The 16,104-nt window shown below is 47.3% G+C and overlaps 1 protein-coding gene across 4 annotated transcripts in view; it reads left to right on the top strand.

Annotated features, from left to right (window-relative positions):
* Positions 1–1,719: 1,719 nt before the first annotated feature.
* RAB3IP (RAB3A interacting protein) overlaps positions 1,720–16,104 on the top strand; it is a 45,548-nt gene continuing 31,163 nt past the window's right edge. Inside the window, exons 1-3 of one of the 4 annotated variants that reach the window (XM_084795370.1) lie at positions 1,720–1,901; positions 14,870–15,150; positions 15,834–16,092. In XM_084795370.1, the coding sequence (XP_084651496.1) occupies positions 14,900–15,150; positions 15,834–16,092 (510 nt within the window). In that variant the 5' untranslated portion in view covers positions 1,720–1,901; positions 14,870–14,899. Of the gene's footprint in view, positions 1,902–2,472; positions 2,600–3,104; positions 3,120–14,869; positions 15,151–15,833; positions 16,093–16,104 lie in introns of those variants that run through there. The other 3 variants (XM_084795367.1, XM_084795368.1, XM_084795369.1) reach the window with 3 other exon arrangements.

The following is a 16,104-nucleotide window of genomic DNA, read 5'->3' as shown; positions in this document are numbered from 1 at the left end:
TTCTGCAGCAGGCAGTGTACTTCTTCTCCAGACACAGTTGAGAGGAAAGAGAGAAAAACCCCAGCTACACTTCCCGGGGAATATGCCCGCGGGAGTTAAAGCAGCAGCCCGGGCGGTAGTGGCGCACGCCTGTAATCCCAGCACTTGGGAGGCAGAGGCAGGCGGATCTTTGTGAGTCTGAGGCCAGCCTGGTCTACACAGCGAGTTCCAGGACAGCCAGAGCTGTTACACAGAGAAACCTTGTCTCGAAAAACCAAAATAATAATAATAATAATAATAATAATAATAATAATAATAATAATAATAAGTTAAAGCAGCATTCCTCAACCTGTGAGTCCAGTCGTGACCCCTTTGGGGTTGAATGACCCCATCACAGGGGTCACCTAAGACCATCGGAAAACACAAGTGTTTACATTATGATTCGTAATAGTACCAGATTACAGTTATGAAATAGCAACAAACATAATTTTATGGTTTGGGGGGGCTCACCACAACACGAAGAACTGCATTAAAGGGCTGCAGCGTTAGGAAGGTTGAGAACGTAAAGTGTGATGGGATCACAGGTTAGGACGCGAATCTTTAATAGGGTTAGGGTTGGGTGGCATCAGGGAATGGTGTACAGAGAGACTGAGCCTGGGTTAGGTCATGAAAGATTACACATGATAAAAAGTGTGTGTGTGTGTGTGTGTGTGTGTGTGTGACTTTCTGTCTAGCAGAAGGTGCAGAGATGAAATGTAGCCATCTATGAATGATGAAGGCTGTCTGAGATGAAGGAAACAATACATTTAAGAATTCTTTGGGGATTAGAGCAGGTGAGAATTGGTAATATACTGGTGATGAGTTATTAAATAGTTAATGACTTTCTAGATTTCTGTTGGATTATAGGAGGGCTACACCCACCAGAACCTTATTGTGCAGTACACTGATTATACATACCAAACAATTTAAGCTCTCAAAACCTCAGTAAGGTAGGCATTCTTAATATCCATGTACTGGCGAGAAGAACTGAACTCACTCAAGGTCACAGAAGGTGGCTGATCGCAGGGACCACACACAAACTACTTTCTATTACCACTTCGTACACGTACTCAACACAGAATGCAACCCCTTTCTCTAAGTATCACAAACCTTGACAGAGATACTGAGGATGACTGCTTCTCTCCCCCCCCCCCCCCCGCCCCTCCCTTTGTTTAGATTTTCAGGACTTGATTCTGTCTGTACTTTGGTTTCTGGCTTTTCCAACTTGGAAGACCGAATGTGGGACGGAAGTTTGGCAAACAAAACAAAAGAGTAAAATCAGTTCCTGTAAAAGATGAGAGAAGGCCTCAGGAAACTGCTAGAGAAAGGATCTGGGTTTACCAGCCCTCCCACCCCCAAGTCCCCCCACCACACCCCTGTCCTCAACCCCCTATTCCAGCTTTAGGTATCCATGGACGCGGAATCTCAGGTCGGTTCTGCTTGTTCTCAACTCATGGTCCAAAGTCTCTTCCCAGTCCAGGAGAGCTCCGCGCACTCCTAGCTAGCCCCAGGGTGCCCAGCCAGAGTGGTTCCCAGGGTAACGGACCTTGGAGGACCCTGGACTCCTCGCGAGCGGCCTGCGTCGCACCCCTCCTGGAGCCAGGGGGCGCCGCAGCGCTCAGGCCCCTGGCTCCCCCTAAGCCCCGCCCCTAGCCCCGCCCCATCTCCCTAGGGACCGCCCCTCCGGGCGCCCCGCCCGGCTCCCGGCGCAGGCGCAGTGGGCTCCGGGTCCACGGCTCCCATCGCAGTGCGCCCGCCGCGGTGGAGTGGAGCGGCGTCGGTCCGCAGCCGTCCTCCGCGTCTCCGGGGCTGGGGACGCGTAGCCCGCGGCTCTGCGAGCGCCGCCGAGCGCGGGCGGCGGCCGCGGCGGGTCGGTCCGGCAGGTGAGCGCGGCGGCGGGGAGGGAGAGGCCGACGGCGTGAGCACCGCCCCCCTCCGGAGCCTCAGCTCGCGCCCTCGTCCCGCCGGCCCGGGGAGCGCGGCCGGGCAGGTGCCGAGGCGGCGGGGAGGGCGCGGAGCTCCGGGGGCCGGGAGGAGGAGGAGGGCGGCGGCGGCGGCGGCTCCGGCTGGGCGCGTTACTCATTAACTGGGATCCAGGCGCTCACCTGGCGGCCCGCGCGGCCTGGGTCACGGAGTTGCTTAAGTCGCGGGCGGCGCGGCGGGCGCGGGGTGTGCGGGGTCGCCGGCCCGAGAGCCGGTGACCGGGAGTGAGAGAGGACACCGGTTCCCTCTGCGTGGGCCGCTCGTCCCCGCCGCTCACGGAAAAGCAGCTTCGAGGCCCAGGGGGAAGGGATGGTGCCGGGTGGACGCTGCAGCCGACGAAGAGTTGCCGGTTGTTGGGAGAATAATAAAACATCGATCCGTAATGGCTGGCTGGCTGGAGCACTCTGCTCCGAGTTAGGACGGATGCCCTGGAGGCACTTTAGTTTCAAGGAAATGTTGCCTGTTCCCAGCCTACCTGTTTATGCACTCCTCAGTGTCCCCCGAGTCAAGGAAAGAGCCCTGTGATCTTTTGGCTGTGGGAATGATTGCATAATTGGAAGGAGAGGCCGATAAGAGGATTAAAACAAACTGTTCTATTGTAAGTCTATGGAAAGACCCAGTTTCTTCTGTTCATTACACCGTTAAGTTTTTGTTTTTAAACAGTGCATGACAAATCGAGAAGAAAAAGGAGCCCATCATTGTAAATATTTGATACTGTTGAATATTTCACCGGTTTTATGGGGCATGTGTTACTTATTTACTAGGATGGTGCGGTTTGAGAGGGCTTTTCTGTCTGGATAGACACTGCATTCTGAGTCTGGCTCATGTGACCCTCAAGGGCCTTAGTGGAACGTAACATTTACACAGATTGACTCAATAATGCATTCTTACTATATCTTTATAGTAAGATATAGTAAGGATTAAGCAATAGACGTCTTTAAACTTTTTTTCTCCTTTCAGTACAACGATGTTCCGAATTAATGCATACTTTTGTGAATGACTGTTGGGTGAAGCGCTTCCTTGGCCCCTTCACATAGCAAGTCATCTGTGACATCTAACGCATCTACCCATCCACGGCCTGTTTGATGCTCACCTGCTGGGGTTTTGATTAGTGATGGGTGTGTTTAAACCCAGCTGTACTTTTGGATCGGTCTAATTTTAATTATTCTTTACCTCAGATTTCTTTACATCCCTGCTCTGCTGTATACATGGACCCTCTACAAATACTTTTTTTTTTAATAGAGAAGTTCCTAGGAATAGTCCATCCCTCATCTTTATGCTGTGGCAGAATAGGAATTTGTACATGACATTAGTTTTCGTGTATGTTGCAGGGTTAGCTAGGCCTTTTCTTCTCTCCTTAGCAGGTCATAGTGACCGAGGTGAAAATGGCATAACGTTGAGAACGTGCTCTCACCAAGCGTGCCTGCCACCTCGAATACATCCTTTATTGAGCCAATTATGTAGAGCCATATTAAAACGCCAGTATTTGGTCCTTTTCCGTGTTTTAACCAGACATGAACGTTTTAAGGGTAGGATATGGTTTTACTTAGTCTGTTGAGATGTGCGGGAGGTAGGAAGGAGCAGGCATCAGCCTGGCCGTAGCCTGGGCACCATGCCCGGTGTTGGAGGCTACTTTGGCTCCTTAGCCCTCAGGATGTTCTTGGGTTATAGATAGATAGCTTTATCAGATCTTACAAATCTGGAAAGCAGAGAGTCAAAATGACTTACTTGCCTGTGGTACTTAGCTGTTGTTTATGGTGGCTCATAGCAAGGCCGACCGAAAGCTATGTGAGGACCCAAGTGGAGACTGACGCTCTGTGGGTCCTTGTGTTGCTGCTCTGTACCTGCTGAAGGAAGGAGCTTTGCGTTTAGCGGCATGCAGGTGAAAGGTGTTTTCATTTGTGGGTCTGATTAAAAACTACCCAAGTGTTCCCTCCCTGTTGCCCCCGTTAACTGCCAAGTCCTGACCGAAGCTCAGTCCAACTCGCTTACCCTCTCTAAACCAAGAGCTAGGCCATGTATATCCCCTTGCCTTTTAAAGTTGAGAAAACGGAGACGTGAGCGGTTGTGTGGGATCGTATAGCTAAAAGCGACAGGTCGATTAGAAGTCAGGCAGCTTCGGTAACAGGGCTTGCAGTCGTCACTAGACCGACCCATTGCTTCCTGGGGTATAGGTTGTGACGTTGGAGAACTCTTTGCTCTTAGTCACAGACGATCCACCAATTCATGCTTGAAGGATTGCCTGTTCTTAATTACTGCTCTGCCCCCTCATATGTAGGTCGTAATGCTGAAAAATTGCTTTTAATTTAGCTTTTATGAGATAGTTAATATGAGTGTAATAATGTAGTTCTTATGTCACCAGAGGTGTTTTAAAATAAAATACGCAGTGAGTATCTACTTTGCAAACCAGTGGGCGCTAAAGGAAGTTGTAAAGAGTCTAAGGCAGGAGCGTATGATGCTCGTGGATGTTACGTAATATGTTCCTCAAAAGTTAGAGGAGGCTGGGTGTAGCTCAGGGGTGGACGGCCTTCCTTAGACTGTGTGAGACATGGAGTTCAGTCCTAGGAGGCAAAATGCAACAGCCCGCAGCAAAACGAAACCAGAACGACTGAGAAGCTGCGCACGCGTGGATGTGTGTGGAGATCTGTGCACACGTTTTGTTGAGCATCAAAACAAAGAGTTGGGTACTGGGGAGAGGCGGAGGTGAACGGTAGGCACAGGTGTGTGTCAGGGTACGACGGGAAGCTAAAAGAGTATTCACTGGGGAGATACATTTTAAAACCAAACTTTTGACCGGTACAGTGTAGGTCAGTACATTTTGCCACTGCCATCTGCTTGATATCCTAAAAGCAAATCTCGGGGCTTTGGGAACCCCCCCCCTTGTTTCTACAGTCTTGGATATCTGCTCATACTGTAACCTCCTTCACTTACATAAGGCTGGAAATGTACTTCCGCCATACCCCTGGCTTCTATAACATTGAATACATATTTCTCTTTTGTTATTTATTAATTCTGATGTCTGAGCTGCGTTGAGACTTCCGTGTGAACTGCGCACGTGTGTAAGAAGGTGGTCCTCTGAGCTCTAGGGCAGTGAGCTTTACTTTATCTTAGCCCAGTTTACGGTTTAGCATTGGGCTCTAAACTGCATCATCCACTGAAACTGAGCTGACAGTAGAAGCTGCAGTGTTGGGAGCTGAGGGGACGATGGGAGGAAAAGGGGTGTGGTTGACAGCCTGGGTCATCCTTCTGCCTCCATGTTGTGCTTTCTCTTTCCCCTTACAGCTGAAAGAGCTAGTTACACCGCTTAGCTTGTGCACAGCCTTACACACACTGACGTCCGAATGCCCGCAACACGGGTCAATAGCTACAGCCACAGACCACGCCCACCTAGAGGAAGAAGGTGGAAGGTTAGCAGAGTGGCCGAAGTTTGGGAGAGATTTGTTGCTCGTAGTTAACAGGGATCAGTGTTTTAACTGGGAAAATGGAAATTTTATTTCCCTGGCTGAGTAAGACACAGGAGTACATTGACCTTAGTAAAATCAAGCTTCTGTTTATTTTAATTTACATGGTGTGCTTTTCACAGTCCCATAAGGACAGTCTGAGTTTGATCTCCAGAACCATGTTAAAAAAAAAAAACTAGATTAGTTACTTTTCTGCTGCTATGACAAAACACCAGGACTAAAGCAACTTATAGTGGAGTTTATTTTGGGTTACAGTTGCAGCGGGTTAGGGATCCATATTGGCAGAGACAGCACGGCAGCCAGAGCAGGAAGCTGACACATCCCATATTCCAACAGGCTTGAAGCAGGGAGCACATACGGGAAGTAGGATGAGGATGTGCTCCAAAGCTTGTCCCCAGTGAAGAACCGTGTCGGCAAATCCACTGAGAACCAAGTGTTCAAATACGGCAGCCTGTGGGGGCCATTCCTCGTTCCAGCCGCCACAAGTTTGGTCTGGTGGCTGCACTTGGATCCCAGTGTTGGGGTGGCTGACATAGGAAGATCTCTGAAGCTTGCCAGGCTGGCTAGCCCAGCAGAATTGATACGCACCAGGCCAGTGAGAGAGACAGAGCTTTCCTCAAAGCGGAGTGAATGTTGCCTGAGTAACAATAGCAGAAATAATTGCCCTCTGACCCCCACATGCACACACACACAGAGCTCTTTAAAGACTAACAAGTTAAAAAACATGACAACAACTATTCTCACAGAGCAGAACCAACTAGAAAACAACCCAAAATCTCAGTGGGTTTAATATACATAGCATGAGGAGGAGGAGGAGGAGGAGGAGGAAGAAGAGGAGGAATTTGCTCTTTATCTCTCACTGTGACTGCAGATGCAGTGTGACCGGCCAGTCTCACCTTCCTGCCACTGTGTGTCATCTTCAGCGTGGAATACAGCTTGTGCTCTGGCTAGTTTTGTGTCGGATTGACACTGGGGAGGAGGGATCCCCAAATGAGACCGTGCCTCAATGAGATCAGTCTGTGGACAGCCCTGCAGGATGTTTTCTTAATTAGAAATTGATGTGCGAGGGTCCAGCCCATTATGGGTGGTCCTGGGTTCTCGAAGAAGGCGGGCTGAGCAAGCCAGTCAGCAGCAGCGTCCACGGCCTCTGCACCAGCTCCTGCCTCTAGGTTCCTGCCCTGTTTGAGTTCCTGTCTTGACTTTTTTTTTTTTTATGATGAACAGTGATATAGCAGTGTATGTCAAATAATTTCATTGCTCTCCAAAACAGAGGAAAAACCTCAATAAAGTGATGCTAGCAGACAGTAAGAGGGGGAGAAGAGGAAGGGCACAGAAAAGTGGGGACCAGCGTTGGTGTTGACGCCTGTGTTTTGAGGAAATCTCTGTTTTTCAGAAGATAAGGAGATTTCAGATGTTTCCAGTTCTCTGTGTGGATGTTCATCACCTCTTAGTGTTGGTGAGCGTGACCTTCGAAACCCTTTGTCCTCCCGGTTCTGTCTGCTGCTCCTGTCTCGGCCAGTTTTGCCTGTAACTATGTCTTTCATGTAGTGGAGACAGTCAGTCAGACATCAGGACTTGGTTCTTCTTACCTGTTGATTATTTGATCTTGACTAATGAGTGTCTCTGCGTCCGCTTCCGTAAAACAAGGATTGGGACCATTTTAAAGGGATGCAGTGACATCAGTGAGATTGTGTATATATGCACATAAAACAAAACTCCTGTTCCAGATGTGACAATCAGTGAGATTGTGTATATATGCAGATAAAATAAAACTACTGTTCCAGATGTGACAATCAGTGAGATTGTGTGTATATGCAGATAAAATAAAACTTGTGTTCCAGATATTCCCAGGGTATGACCTTGACGTCGGTATGGCCTCTGCGTAGCCCTTTGTGGCAGCCGTTCAGCCAATGGCCTCTAGTCAAACCCATTATTACCTTGGAGTCATTTTTCCTAATGAATGCTTTAGGGATTGGCTACACTTCCCAAGATGAAGAAGGCCTGACTCTCCAGGATAAACGCCAGGCAGCATTTTCATGTTAAATGAAGCATTTAATGGTCTGTCCCTTAGCTGCCTTCCCTGCCTGGTTTTCTGTCACTCTTTCCTTTGCTAGTTTTCTTACTGTCAGACCCTTGTCCCCTGAGTGCGCTTCATTATTCCGCTGCCTGCCTTGTCAGTCCAGTGGACTCCTACTTGGCATGTCAGATGTAAGTTATGTTGTATTCTCTTTAGAGAGTATATTTTTTCTCCTTTCTCCTTCCTTCCCTCCACCTGCAGGGCAGTCGCTGCCTCTGCGGGGCCTCATGCTATAGATTTAGTCCCCCCCCCCCCCCCCCCCGCCCCCATGTTCTTAGCCCTAGGCACCAGGACGTGCCCAGATCAGGGCCTGGAGCTGGCCACCCTACTTCTGTTCTGTAGGTACTGTAAGGAAGTGGACCAACAGGTGGAACTTGTAACACTTTAATTCGTGATACACTATTGAAATAGCAAACTTAATGTCAGGAGACATTCTTTAAAAGTCATGCTAAATTAGAAAGTCAACCGAAGGAAAAAAAAATGTGGCCAGGTGTGGTAGCACATTTTTTTAATTCCAGCATTCCAGAGGCAGAGGCAAGTACAGAATGTTGATTTAGTAATGTGATATTTTTTTTCTACTTCTCATTTGTCAAGGGAAATCAAATCGGAAACACACTGTTAGTGGGAAGGTGAGTGTGTGTGTGTTTATTTTTATTTCTTTTAAAGATTTATTTATTATTATATATACAGTATTGAAGAGGGCATCAGATCACATTATAGATGCTTGTGAGCCACCATGTGGTTGCTGGGAATTGAACTCAGTGCTTTTAACCGCTGAGCCATCTCTCCAGTCCCCCAATCCTAGAGTGTGTGTGCGCGTGCGCGCCGTTTTGGGCTTGGGTTTCCTTATAGCCTAGGCTGGCCTCAAACTGGAGACCCTCCAGCTTTATGGAGTGCTGGGTTACAGGTGTGTTGGCATTCCCGGCTTCTAAGATACTTCATGGAAAATATTTTACCAATAATTCAGCCTGGTGATTTGTGTTATCTTTGTGTCTTTTTCAAGTGTTATTTTACTTAGAAAAATCTCTCTCTCTCTCTCTCTCTCTCTCTCTCTCTCTCTCTCTCTTTAAGTTTTTTGAGACAGGGTTTCTCTGTGTAGCCTTGGCTGTCCTGGACTCACTTGTAGACCAGGCTGGCCTCGAATTCACAAAGATCCACCTGCCTCTGTCTCCCAAGTGCTGGGATTAAAGGCGTACGCTACCACACCTGGCCCTGGACTCGATTTGTAGACCAGGCTGGCCTCAAATTCCCAGAGATCTGCCCGCCTCTGCCTCCCTGAGTACTGGGATTACAAGCATGTACCACTGCGTCTGGCGAAAAATGCCAATTTTGTAAGAAGTCATTTGGCTTTTGCTAGGCATCATTTAATGAGTTAGTAGATGGGAATGCCGCAGTGCCTGTCCGATAGTTAGCATTCAGTAGAGGCTGGCTGCTGTTTCTGCTGTGAGAATGCTGACTTGCAGAAGGAAGAACAGTAGCACTCAGTGCAGAGTGGTGTTCAGAAACTCATTGCTCTGATCCACTTTTCCTTGATGGGAAATTGGCTGTGGTCTTGGGGGCATAAACCTGCTAGGTTGTTCTGCCTGCCTGCATGTATGTGAGCCACATTAGGCAGTGCCCTAGGAGGCCAGGGCGGGGGCATCGCATCTCCTGGAATGCATTACGGGTTGTTGTAAGAATCACGTGGGTGTTTGAAACCAGACCCAGGTCCTCTGCAGGAGCAACAGGTCTTCTCTTCCCTGAAGCTAAATTCATCTTAAGGTGACTTGATGTTAAGCAGTGTTGAAGTGAGTGTCAGAACAGAAGCACCATGGGCAGCAGACAGCCCTCAGGCTTGCTGGGAAATGCTCACCTCCTCTGGATTTCCAGCCCTTGAGGTAGAAACCAGCGAATGGATGTCCAGCTGTGAGACCTGGCCTGGTGATGCAGGTTTCGTGCCTCCTCCTTTGTGTCTTCTCTGTGTTAGCCAGTCTAATTGAGTGGCAGAAAAGGTGACCAATCAGAGAAGACTTGACAGAGTGGGATATGCCCAACTCTCAGGAGAGAGGAAAGGGAAGCTATTTTAGAGGCAGGTTTACCAGGACAGTAATAGAGAGATGGGTTGCAGAGAGAGAGAACTCAGGTGAAGATGGAACAAGCCAGAAAGTGAGAAGAAGCCAGAAGATTAGAGTAGATTGCTCAGTTAGTTTGAGGCCAAGCAGAGCAATTCAGAGGCTGAGAGAGAAGCCAGATTGAAAAAGTCAGCTGAGAGAAGAGTTTGAGCCAGAACAGCTGAGTTGAACCAGCCAGCCCAGAGCTCAGAAAGAACACGAAAGGTGATCTTATTAAGCGGTAATTCTCAGAGGCTGAAAACAGTCTAGGCCTAGGTTAGATTGTATGGAGGCCAGAAGCATCTTGGCCATAAATGACATTAAGATAATTTACTTGATTTTATTTGTATAGTTTCAGAATAAAAAAATCAATATTCCTGCTAATATGATCATTGGAAATAGTTTATGATATTTTCACTACATTTGTCCTTAGAAAACATTGTTAGAATTTACTTTTTAAAGTAAAATTTTGTAATTATATTTATGTACAGAAAACTTCGTGGTGTACAGTTAACCCAGTTTAGTGGCGAGTTCTTTAGCCTTTGCCTTTTCCAGCTTGGCAATGTGAGTCACAGATTTAGGACCCAGGATGTTGTGTCCCCAGTGGTGATGGATCTCATCATATCTGTTGTTGTAGTTGGTCCTAAGAGCTTCCAGCAGCTTAGCCAGAGCACCCTTGCCTTCCGAGTTAACCTGTGTGAAGGCAGCAGTGGACCAGCCGCCCCAGCCTGGCCTTTCCCTTGACACAGGGCAGGTAGGAACACTACCGTCTTAATGGTGTGTAAGTCATGGGCAGTCACCACCAGCAGGGCCTTCTTGTTCTCCACCAAGGTGGTGGCTGTACTGACCCCTGCTCAAAGGACAGGTGGTCTCTTAGTTGGGACGTCCCCTTTGCCAGCAGCTTTCTTCTCAGCACGCGCCAGTAGCCTCTGCTGCTTCTGCTTTGTCTCTGGCCTGTACTTGTGGGCAAGCTTATGCACCTGGGTGGCTGTTTGCTGGTCCAGGGCCTGCGGGAACTGGGCAGGAGGTGCTTCCAGCTGCTTACAGAGCCCTTTGCCGCCGCAGCCTGATGTAGCGGGACCCTTTGGTGAAGCTCTTTTGGCCTGGATGTCCTTCCCAGTGCCGAAGTCCTTGGGCCTTTTCTGAATGGTCTCCCTCCTATTTCTTCATGATGGCGGCTCAGGGGCCACCTTCTTCCCTCAGCCTTCTTTCTTTTGGGCATCTTGCTGGGCTAGATGAAAGCATTAGAATTTACTTTACATTACTGTTTTAAAAATCATGAAGTACTTACTTTTTTGTAGTTAAGCTATCCTCCCTATGTTATATCTTTATACTTTCAGAGATTAAAAAATTAATATTCATTTAGTTTCAAGTTAAAATTCAAACGTGTAAAAATATAATGAGAAAAGTCTGTGCTTGACTTTTCACTCTACTTGGTTCTTCCCTCCCACTATAGATAATTTTTTTGTTATGTTTTTAGTATAACACTCCAGTTCTAAAATATGTTTATGTATATACAGTTACATATATTTCTTTTTTTAAAAAAGATTTATTTATTTATTATGTATACAGTGCACTGCCTGCATGTACACCTGCAGGCCAGAAGAGGGCATTATATCACATTACAGATGGTTGTGAGCCACCATGTGGTTGCTGGGAGTTGAACTCAGGACCTCTGGAAGAGCAGTCAGTGCTCTTGTGAGCCATCTCTCCAGCCCCAGTTACATATATTCCATATGCAGATAATAAGTCTGCGCTTTTCCTCCCCCTTTCTAGATTTAGAAGCAGCTTATGCACCAGAGAGCAAACTGGACAAACTTGTGTTTGATGCCCCACGGCGCAGTGGAAGGAGAGCAGTGTCTCCTGTCCCCCACATGTGCGTGGCGTAAACACTTCTAAAAGTAGCTTCCTACCCACAGCTCTTTCCTCAAGGTCATCCTCAGCAGTGCATGGATAGTGGTCTTCCTTTCATATACACAAGCAGCACCGCGTTATGAGGCTGCACCCCACCTCACAGAGTCAGTGTTCTGCTGTTACAGATGATCACTTATCTTTTGTTTTTCCAGTTTGCCTGTTTGTTCTTGGGCTGGGTCACGTGCTGCATGGACCTGTCGTTTTTCTAGGTACCGCCACACTTGCTCCCAGGCGATTTATCTCTTTTTGTGTTTCTAGAAATTAAGATGATGTTACGTCCTGTAGTTCAGTGAGCGTTTAAGGAACGCAGAGTTGACTTGGATCTATGTGGGATAGAAGGAAGGATCGTAGTTACTGATAAATAAATGCCAGTTTAAATCCAGGCTCCTGCCGTTGCCCTTGGCTCACCACCAGAGCTAGGTGGTAGGAACCCTTTGCTGAAGGAAGACACCACACGCTGGACGCAGGACAGAGAAAGCAGGCTGACACTCAGCTGGAAGCTTCCCCAGTGGCTGGTGTTCATAGTGCCAGAAGGTGCTGTGTAGTCTCATGCAGGGAGAAAAGTTGTAAAGGTCTAAACCAGCTGTGAATCCCGCGTGCTACAGTGCTGACATGCAAAGTAAGACATGCCCACTGGTGCAGCAGTGGCAGGAATGTTGAGGGTTAACTAATCACTTCCCGGTTGGGTTCGAGGACTGTCCCATGGGAGAGAGTACACGATTGATCTTGTAAACCTGGTCATGAACCTATGGTTGGGGCTGTTACAGGCCCTAGGAGAGAATGTTCTCCTAATGTTGTTCTAAGTGGGACACAGCCTAGCTGCCTCCTAAAATGCCCAAGGCTAATGCTGCTCCCAGTGTGGGTCAGAGCTCCTTTTTGCAGAGGGTGATAGTTCGTGTGCAGGCTGCTAAGTGGCCAGAGTGCTCAGCCCCAGATGACGTACCTGCCCCCAGAGAAGATGGCCCGAGAGGGGTGGATGGTAAATACGACTCGGGCCACAGGACGGAGAGGAACACCTCTGTCCTCTGCATGTGACATGGCTGTTGCAGTGTTGGGCACACAGCAGCTGTGGCCACCTACAGAAGACCTGCAAATCCAATAAGGCGCTGGGGTGGCAGTGGGCCTAGTTGGGAAAAGCAAAGCATCAAAAAAGAGTAGGCAGGGATAAGGGAAGGTAGGGGGTGAGTGAGCACACTGAGTTTGTACAGACATGGGATTGCCAACTGTTTGAAAGTCAGTTTAGTGTGAACACATTTCAAGGTGTTTTTTTTTAACCTTAGCATATGTGACTTAGTGAACTATATTCAAATGAAAATAAAATATATGCTTTTAGCATAGACTTCCTGGCTGTATATTTGTGTGCAAATTATGGGGGAAAAGAAAATGCTTCTTTTAGATTAGAAAAAGCAAATTGAAGTATTGTCTGAGCTTTCATTTGACATAGTAAATATTTTCATTAAATTAGTTAAACTTTGAGGACTGAAATTGTCATTTGCTGTTAATAAATTTGTTATTAGTAAATTTACTTACTTTGAAGTTGGCAATTTATAGATTTAGTTGATAAAATTTTGGCTGTTCATTTATAGTCATGTAGCGATCTGTAACTTTGAGAGAATGTCTATCTACCTTCTTCCTTCTGAACTTTCTGTAGTCTTTATTCTTTACTGGATTGTTGTTTTGTTTTAAAGATTTATTTATTCATTTTACAGTATTTTACCTGCATGTGAGCCACCAGGCCAGAAGAGGGCGCCAGATCTCATTGTAGATGGTTGTGAGCCACCATGTGGTTGCTGGGAATTGAACTCAGGACCTTTGGAAGAACAGGCAGTGCTCTTAACCTTTGAGCCATCTCTCCAGCCGCTTCTGGGTTGTTTTTTTAAGGCGTTTTACTGGTGATGTGAGAGGAGTACGGTTTCCAGTCTAACAAGCGCATGGTTATCTTTGTCTTTGTGAAAGAGGTAATGATGTTAGCAGCTGCTGCTGGCATTGTGAAGGTCTGGCAAGGGCCATTCCCGACCACCCAAGAACTGCTGCAAAAGGAAGGGTCGGATTGGAAGGCAACGCGGGCCTCTGGGCTTACAGGCTGTGCCTGTGGATGTTTCCCTGTAGATTAAAAGACGTAAAAAGAACCAATCAATGAATGGTTTACAAGATGCTTTGTTTTAGAGTTAAGAGGACAAACTGTGGGAGACATAATCTTATTTTTTGAATAAGTGTTTTTCTGTTAATGTAGAAACTGAAGTGTACTTGTTACTAGTGGTTGTGAAATACGTTTCGCAGTTGCACAGTGCTCTTTCATGCCTGAGGGATTGTTTCTTTCAGTGCTCGCTGCAGCCAGGAGGTGGGGTGGTGCGGCCATTCCCATCCTTTGGGTTAGGGACATGAAGCCATGAAGTCCAGGGTTGCGGCAGGCAGGGGGCTTGTGCACGTGGTGGTAGTTTTGATCAATTGTTACCATCTAGATTTTGATAATGATTCATGATTAGCTGGAACACCTTTGCACTTAGGGTACATATCAGTGTGTGTACGTACACGTCAGTGTGTGTACGTACATGTCAGTGTGTCTATGTACGTATCAGTGTGTGTACGTATCAGTGTGTGTACGTACACGTCAGTGTGTCTACTTACATACCAGTGTGTGTATGTACACATCAATGGCTTGAAACATTCTCTCTCTCTCTCTCTCTCTCTCTCTCTCTCTCTCTCTCTCTCTCTCTCTCTCGTTGGAGACAGGGTTTCTCTGTGTAGCCTTGGCTGTCCTGGACTCGCTTTGTAGACCAGGATGGCCTGGAACTCAGAGCCTCTGCCTTCTGCGTGCTGAGATTAAAGTCATGCACCACAACACCCAGTTGCTTGAAATATTCTCAAATGGCTCAAAAATGTTAGTAACACCCTGTCTTTCAAGACCTCTGAAGTTCTTGTGGAAATTGATGATTTCAAGATAAAAACAACTGGTTTATCCGAAGTCATAGCCAGTGCAAGGCAGGGAAGAACAGTCTCTTGTTCTAAGTGTGCGTGTATTTATTTTTACTGTCTTTTGTTTTCCAACCAAGGCTATAGATATTAGCAAAGTTAAGAGATTTAGAAAGCTTTTCCCCCCTCTTCATTCCTCATACCTTTTAATTGTACTCACTGTGACCATATTTCTATATTTTCACATCTTTCCCAAATCAGGTTACCTTCTGTGTCATATTTCCACCATGAGATTACTTTGTGAATGTTAAATAGGTTTTTAAAAACCGTATCTTATTGTCAGCTTATTCTTTATGTGTTTTGGTTTATTTTGAACTGAGTCCCTAAAAATGATCATACTCTTTTGTCTTTAGCTTAGGTTGTCTTATGATGAAGCCTTTGCTATGGCTAGTGACCCCTTGGAAGGCTTCCATGAAGTAAACCTCGCTTCACCGACTTCTCCAGACCTTCTCGGTGTGTGTGACCCGGGAACCCAAGAGCACACCACCTCGCCGAGCGTCATCTACCGGCCACACCCGTCGTCTCTGTGCGCAGCTCCTCTCCAGGCTAACGCCTTAGATGTTTCGGATCTCCCTACACAACCTGTATATTCATCCCCTAGGCGGCTAAACTGTGCAGAAGTAGCTAATATCAGGTAGGAGGCCACCAGCACAATTGATTTGGATTATTGTTATGTTTAAAAGCTTGCTTGGTTCTTAAATTATTTTTATTTCTTGTATGTGGAGGTTTTGCTTGCATGTTATCTGTGTACCGCATGCATGTGGCACCTGTGGAGGCAAGAAGAGGGTGTCAGATCCTTGGAACTGAGGTACAGATGGCTGTTGGCCATCATGTAGGTGCTGTGTCCTCTGGCAGAGTAGCAAGTGCTCTTAGCCACTGAGGCATTGATGCAGCCCAGGCCATACAAGCTTTGTGCCACCTCTCCAGCCTTGCTTTTACAGTCTGAAGGCAGCCGCAGACAGTGTGGAAATGAGTAAATATGACTCTTCCAGTAAGACTTGTGGCCACAGAAACTTCAAACAGTGTTTACACATCATAGAGTGTAAACTTGATGATTTCCTGTTATCATTCCTGCCTTGTGGTCCTTAGGAAAACTCACGGAGACCCCTGTCTTTGAGAAGCTGCACACACTAGCACATTCTTTGAAGATAACAGTATTTTTATTGTGTGCAGTGTGAGTGATAGCCGTTAGCCACCTGTGGCTGTTGAGCACTTGAAGCGTCTGTGATCTGAGGACCTCCTGGTCATTGGGTGTAGACTGGCCACGTCACTGGAATGGCTTTCCCGAGTAACTTCTGAGCTTTACTCTCCTTGCAGCACTCATGTTCCGGACCCAGCATCGACCGCTGCCGCTGGGGTGGCAGCAGGGCTCACGAAGCCAGCTTCAAGGAAGGAGAGCTGTAACGCAGAGAGGGCGTTCCTGCAGGGCGCGGCCCTCACGGAGGCTCCCGCTGGCACCGAGGACGTCTTTGGGTTGAGTACAGATAGCCTGTCTCGGTTACGAAGCCCGTCTGTTCTGGAAGTTAGAGAGAAGGGCTACGAAAGGCTAAAAGAAGAACTCGCAAAAGCTCAGAGGGTAAGAGCACCG

Source organism: Acomys minous (genome assembly GCF_964271855.1).
Source record: "Acomys minous genome assembly, chromosome: 9".
NCBI lineage: Eukaryota > Metazoa > Chordata > Mammalia > Rodentia > Muridae > Acomys > Acomys minous.
The sequence above is the reverse complement of the archived record's forward strand: the minus strand, read 5'-3'. Positions and strand labels throughout refer to the sequence as shown.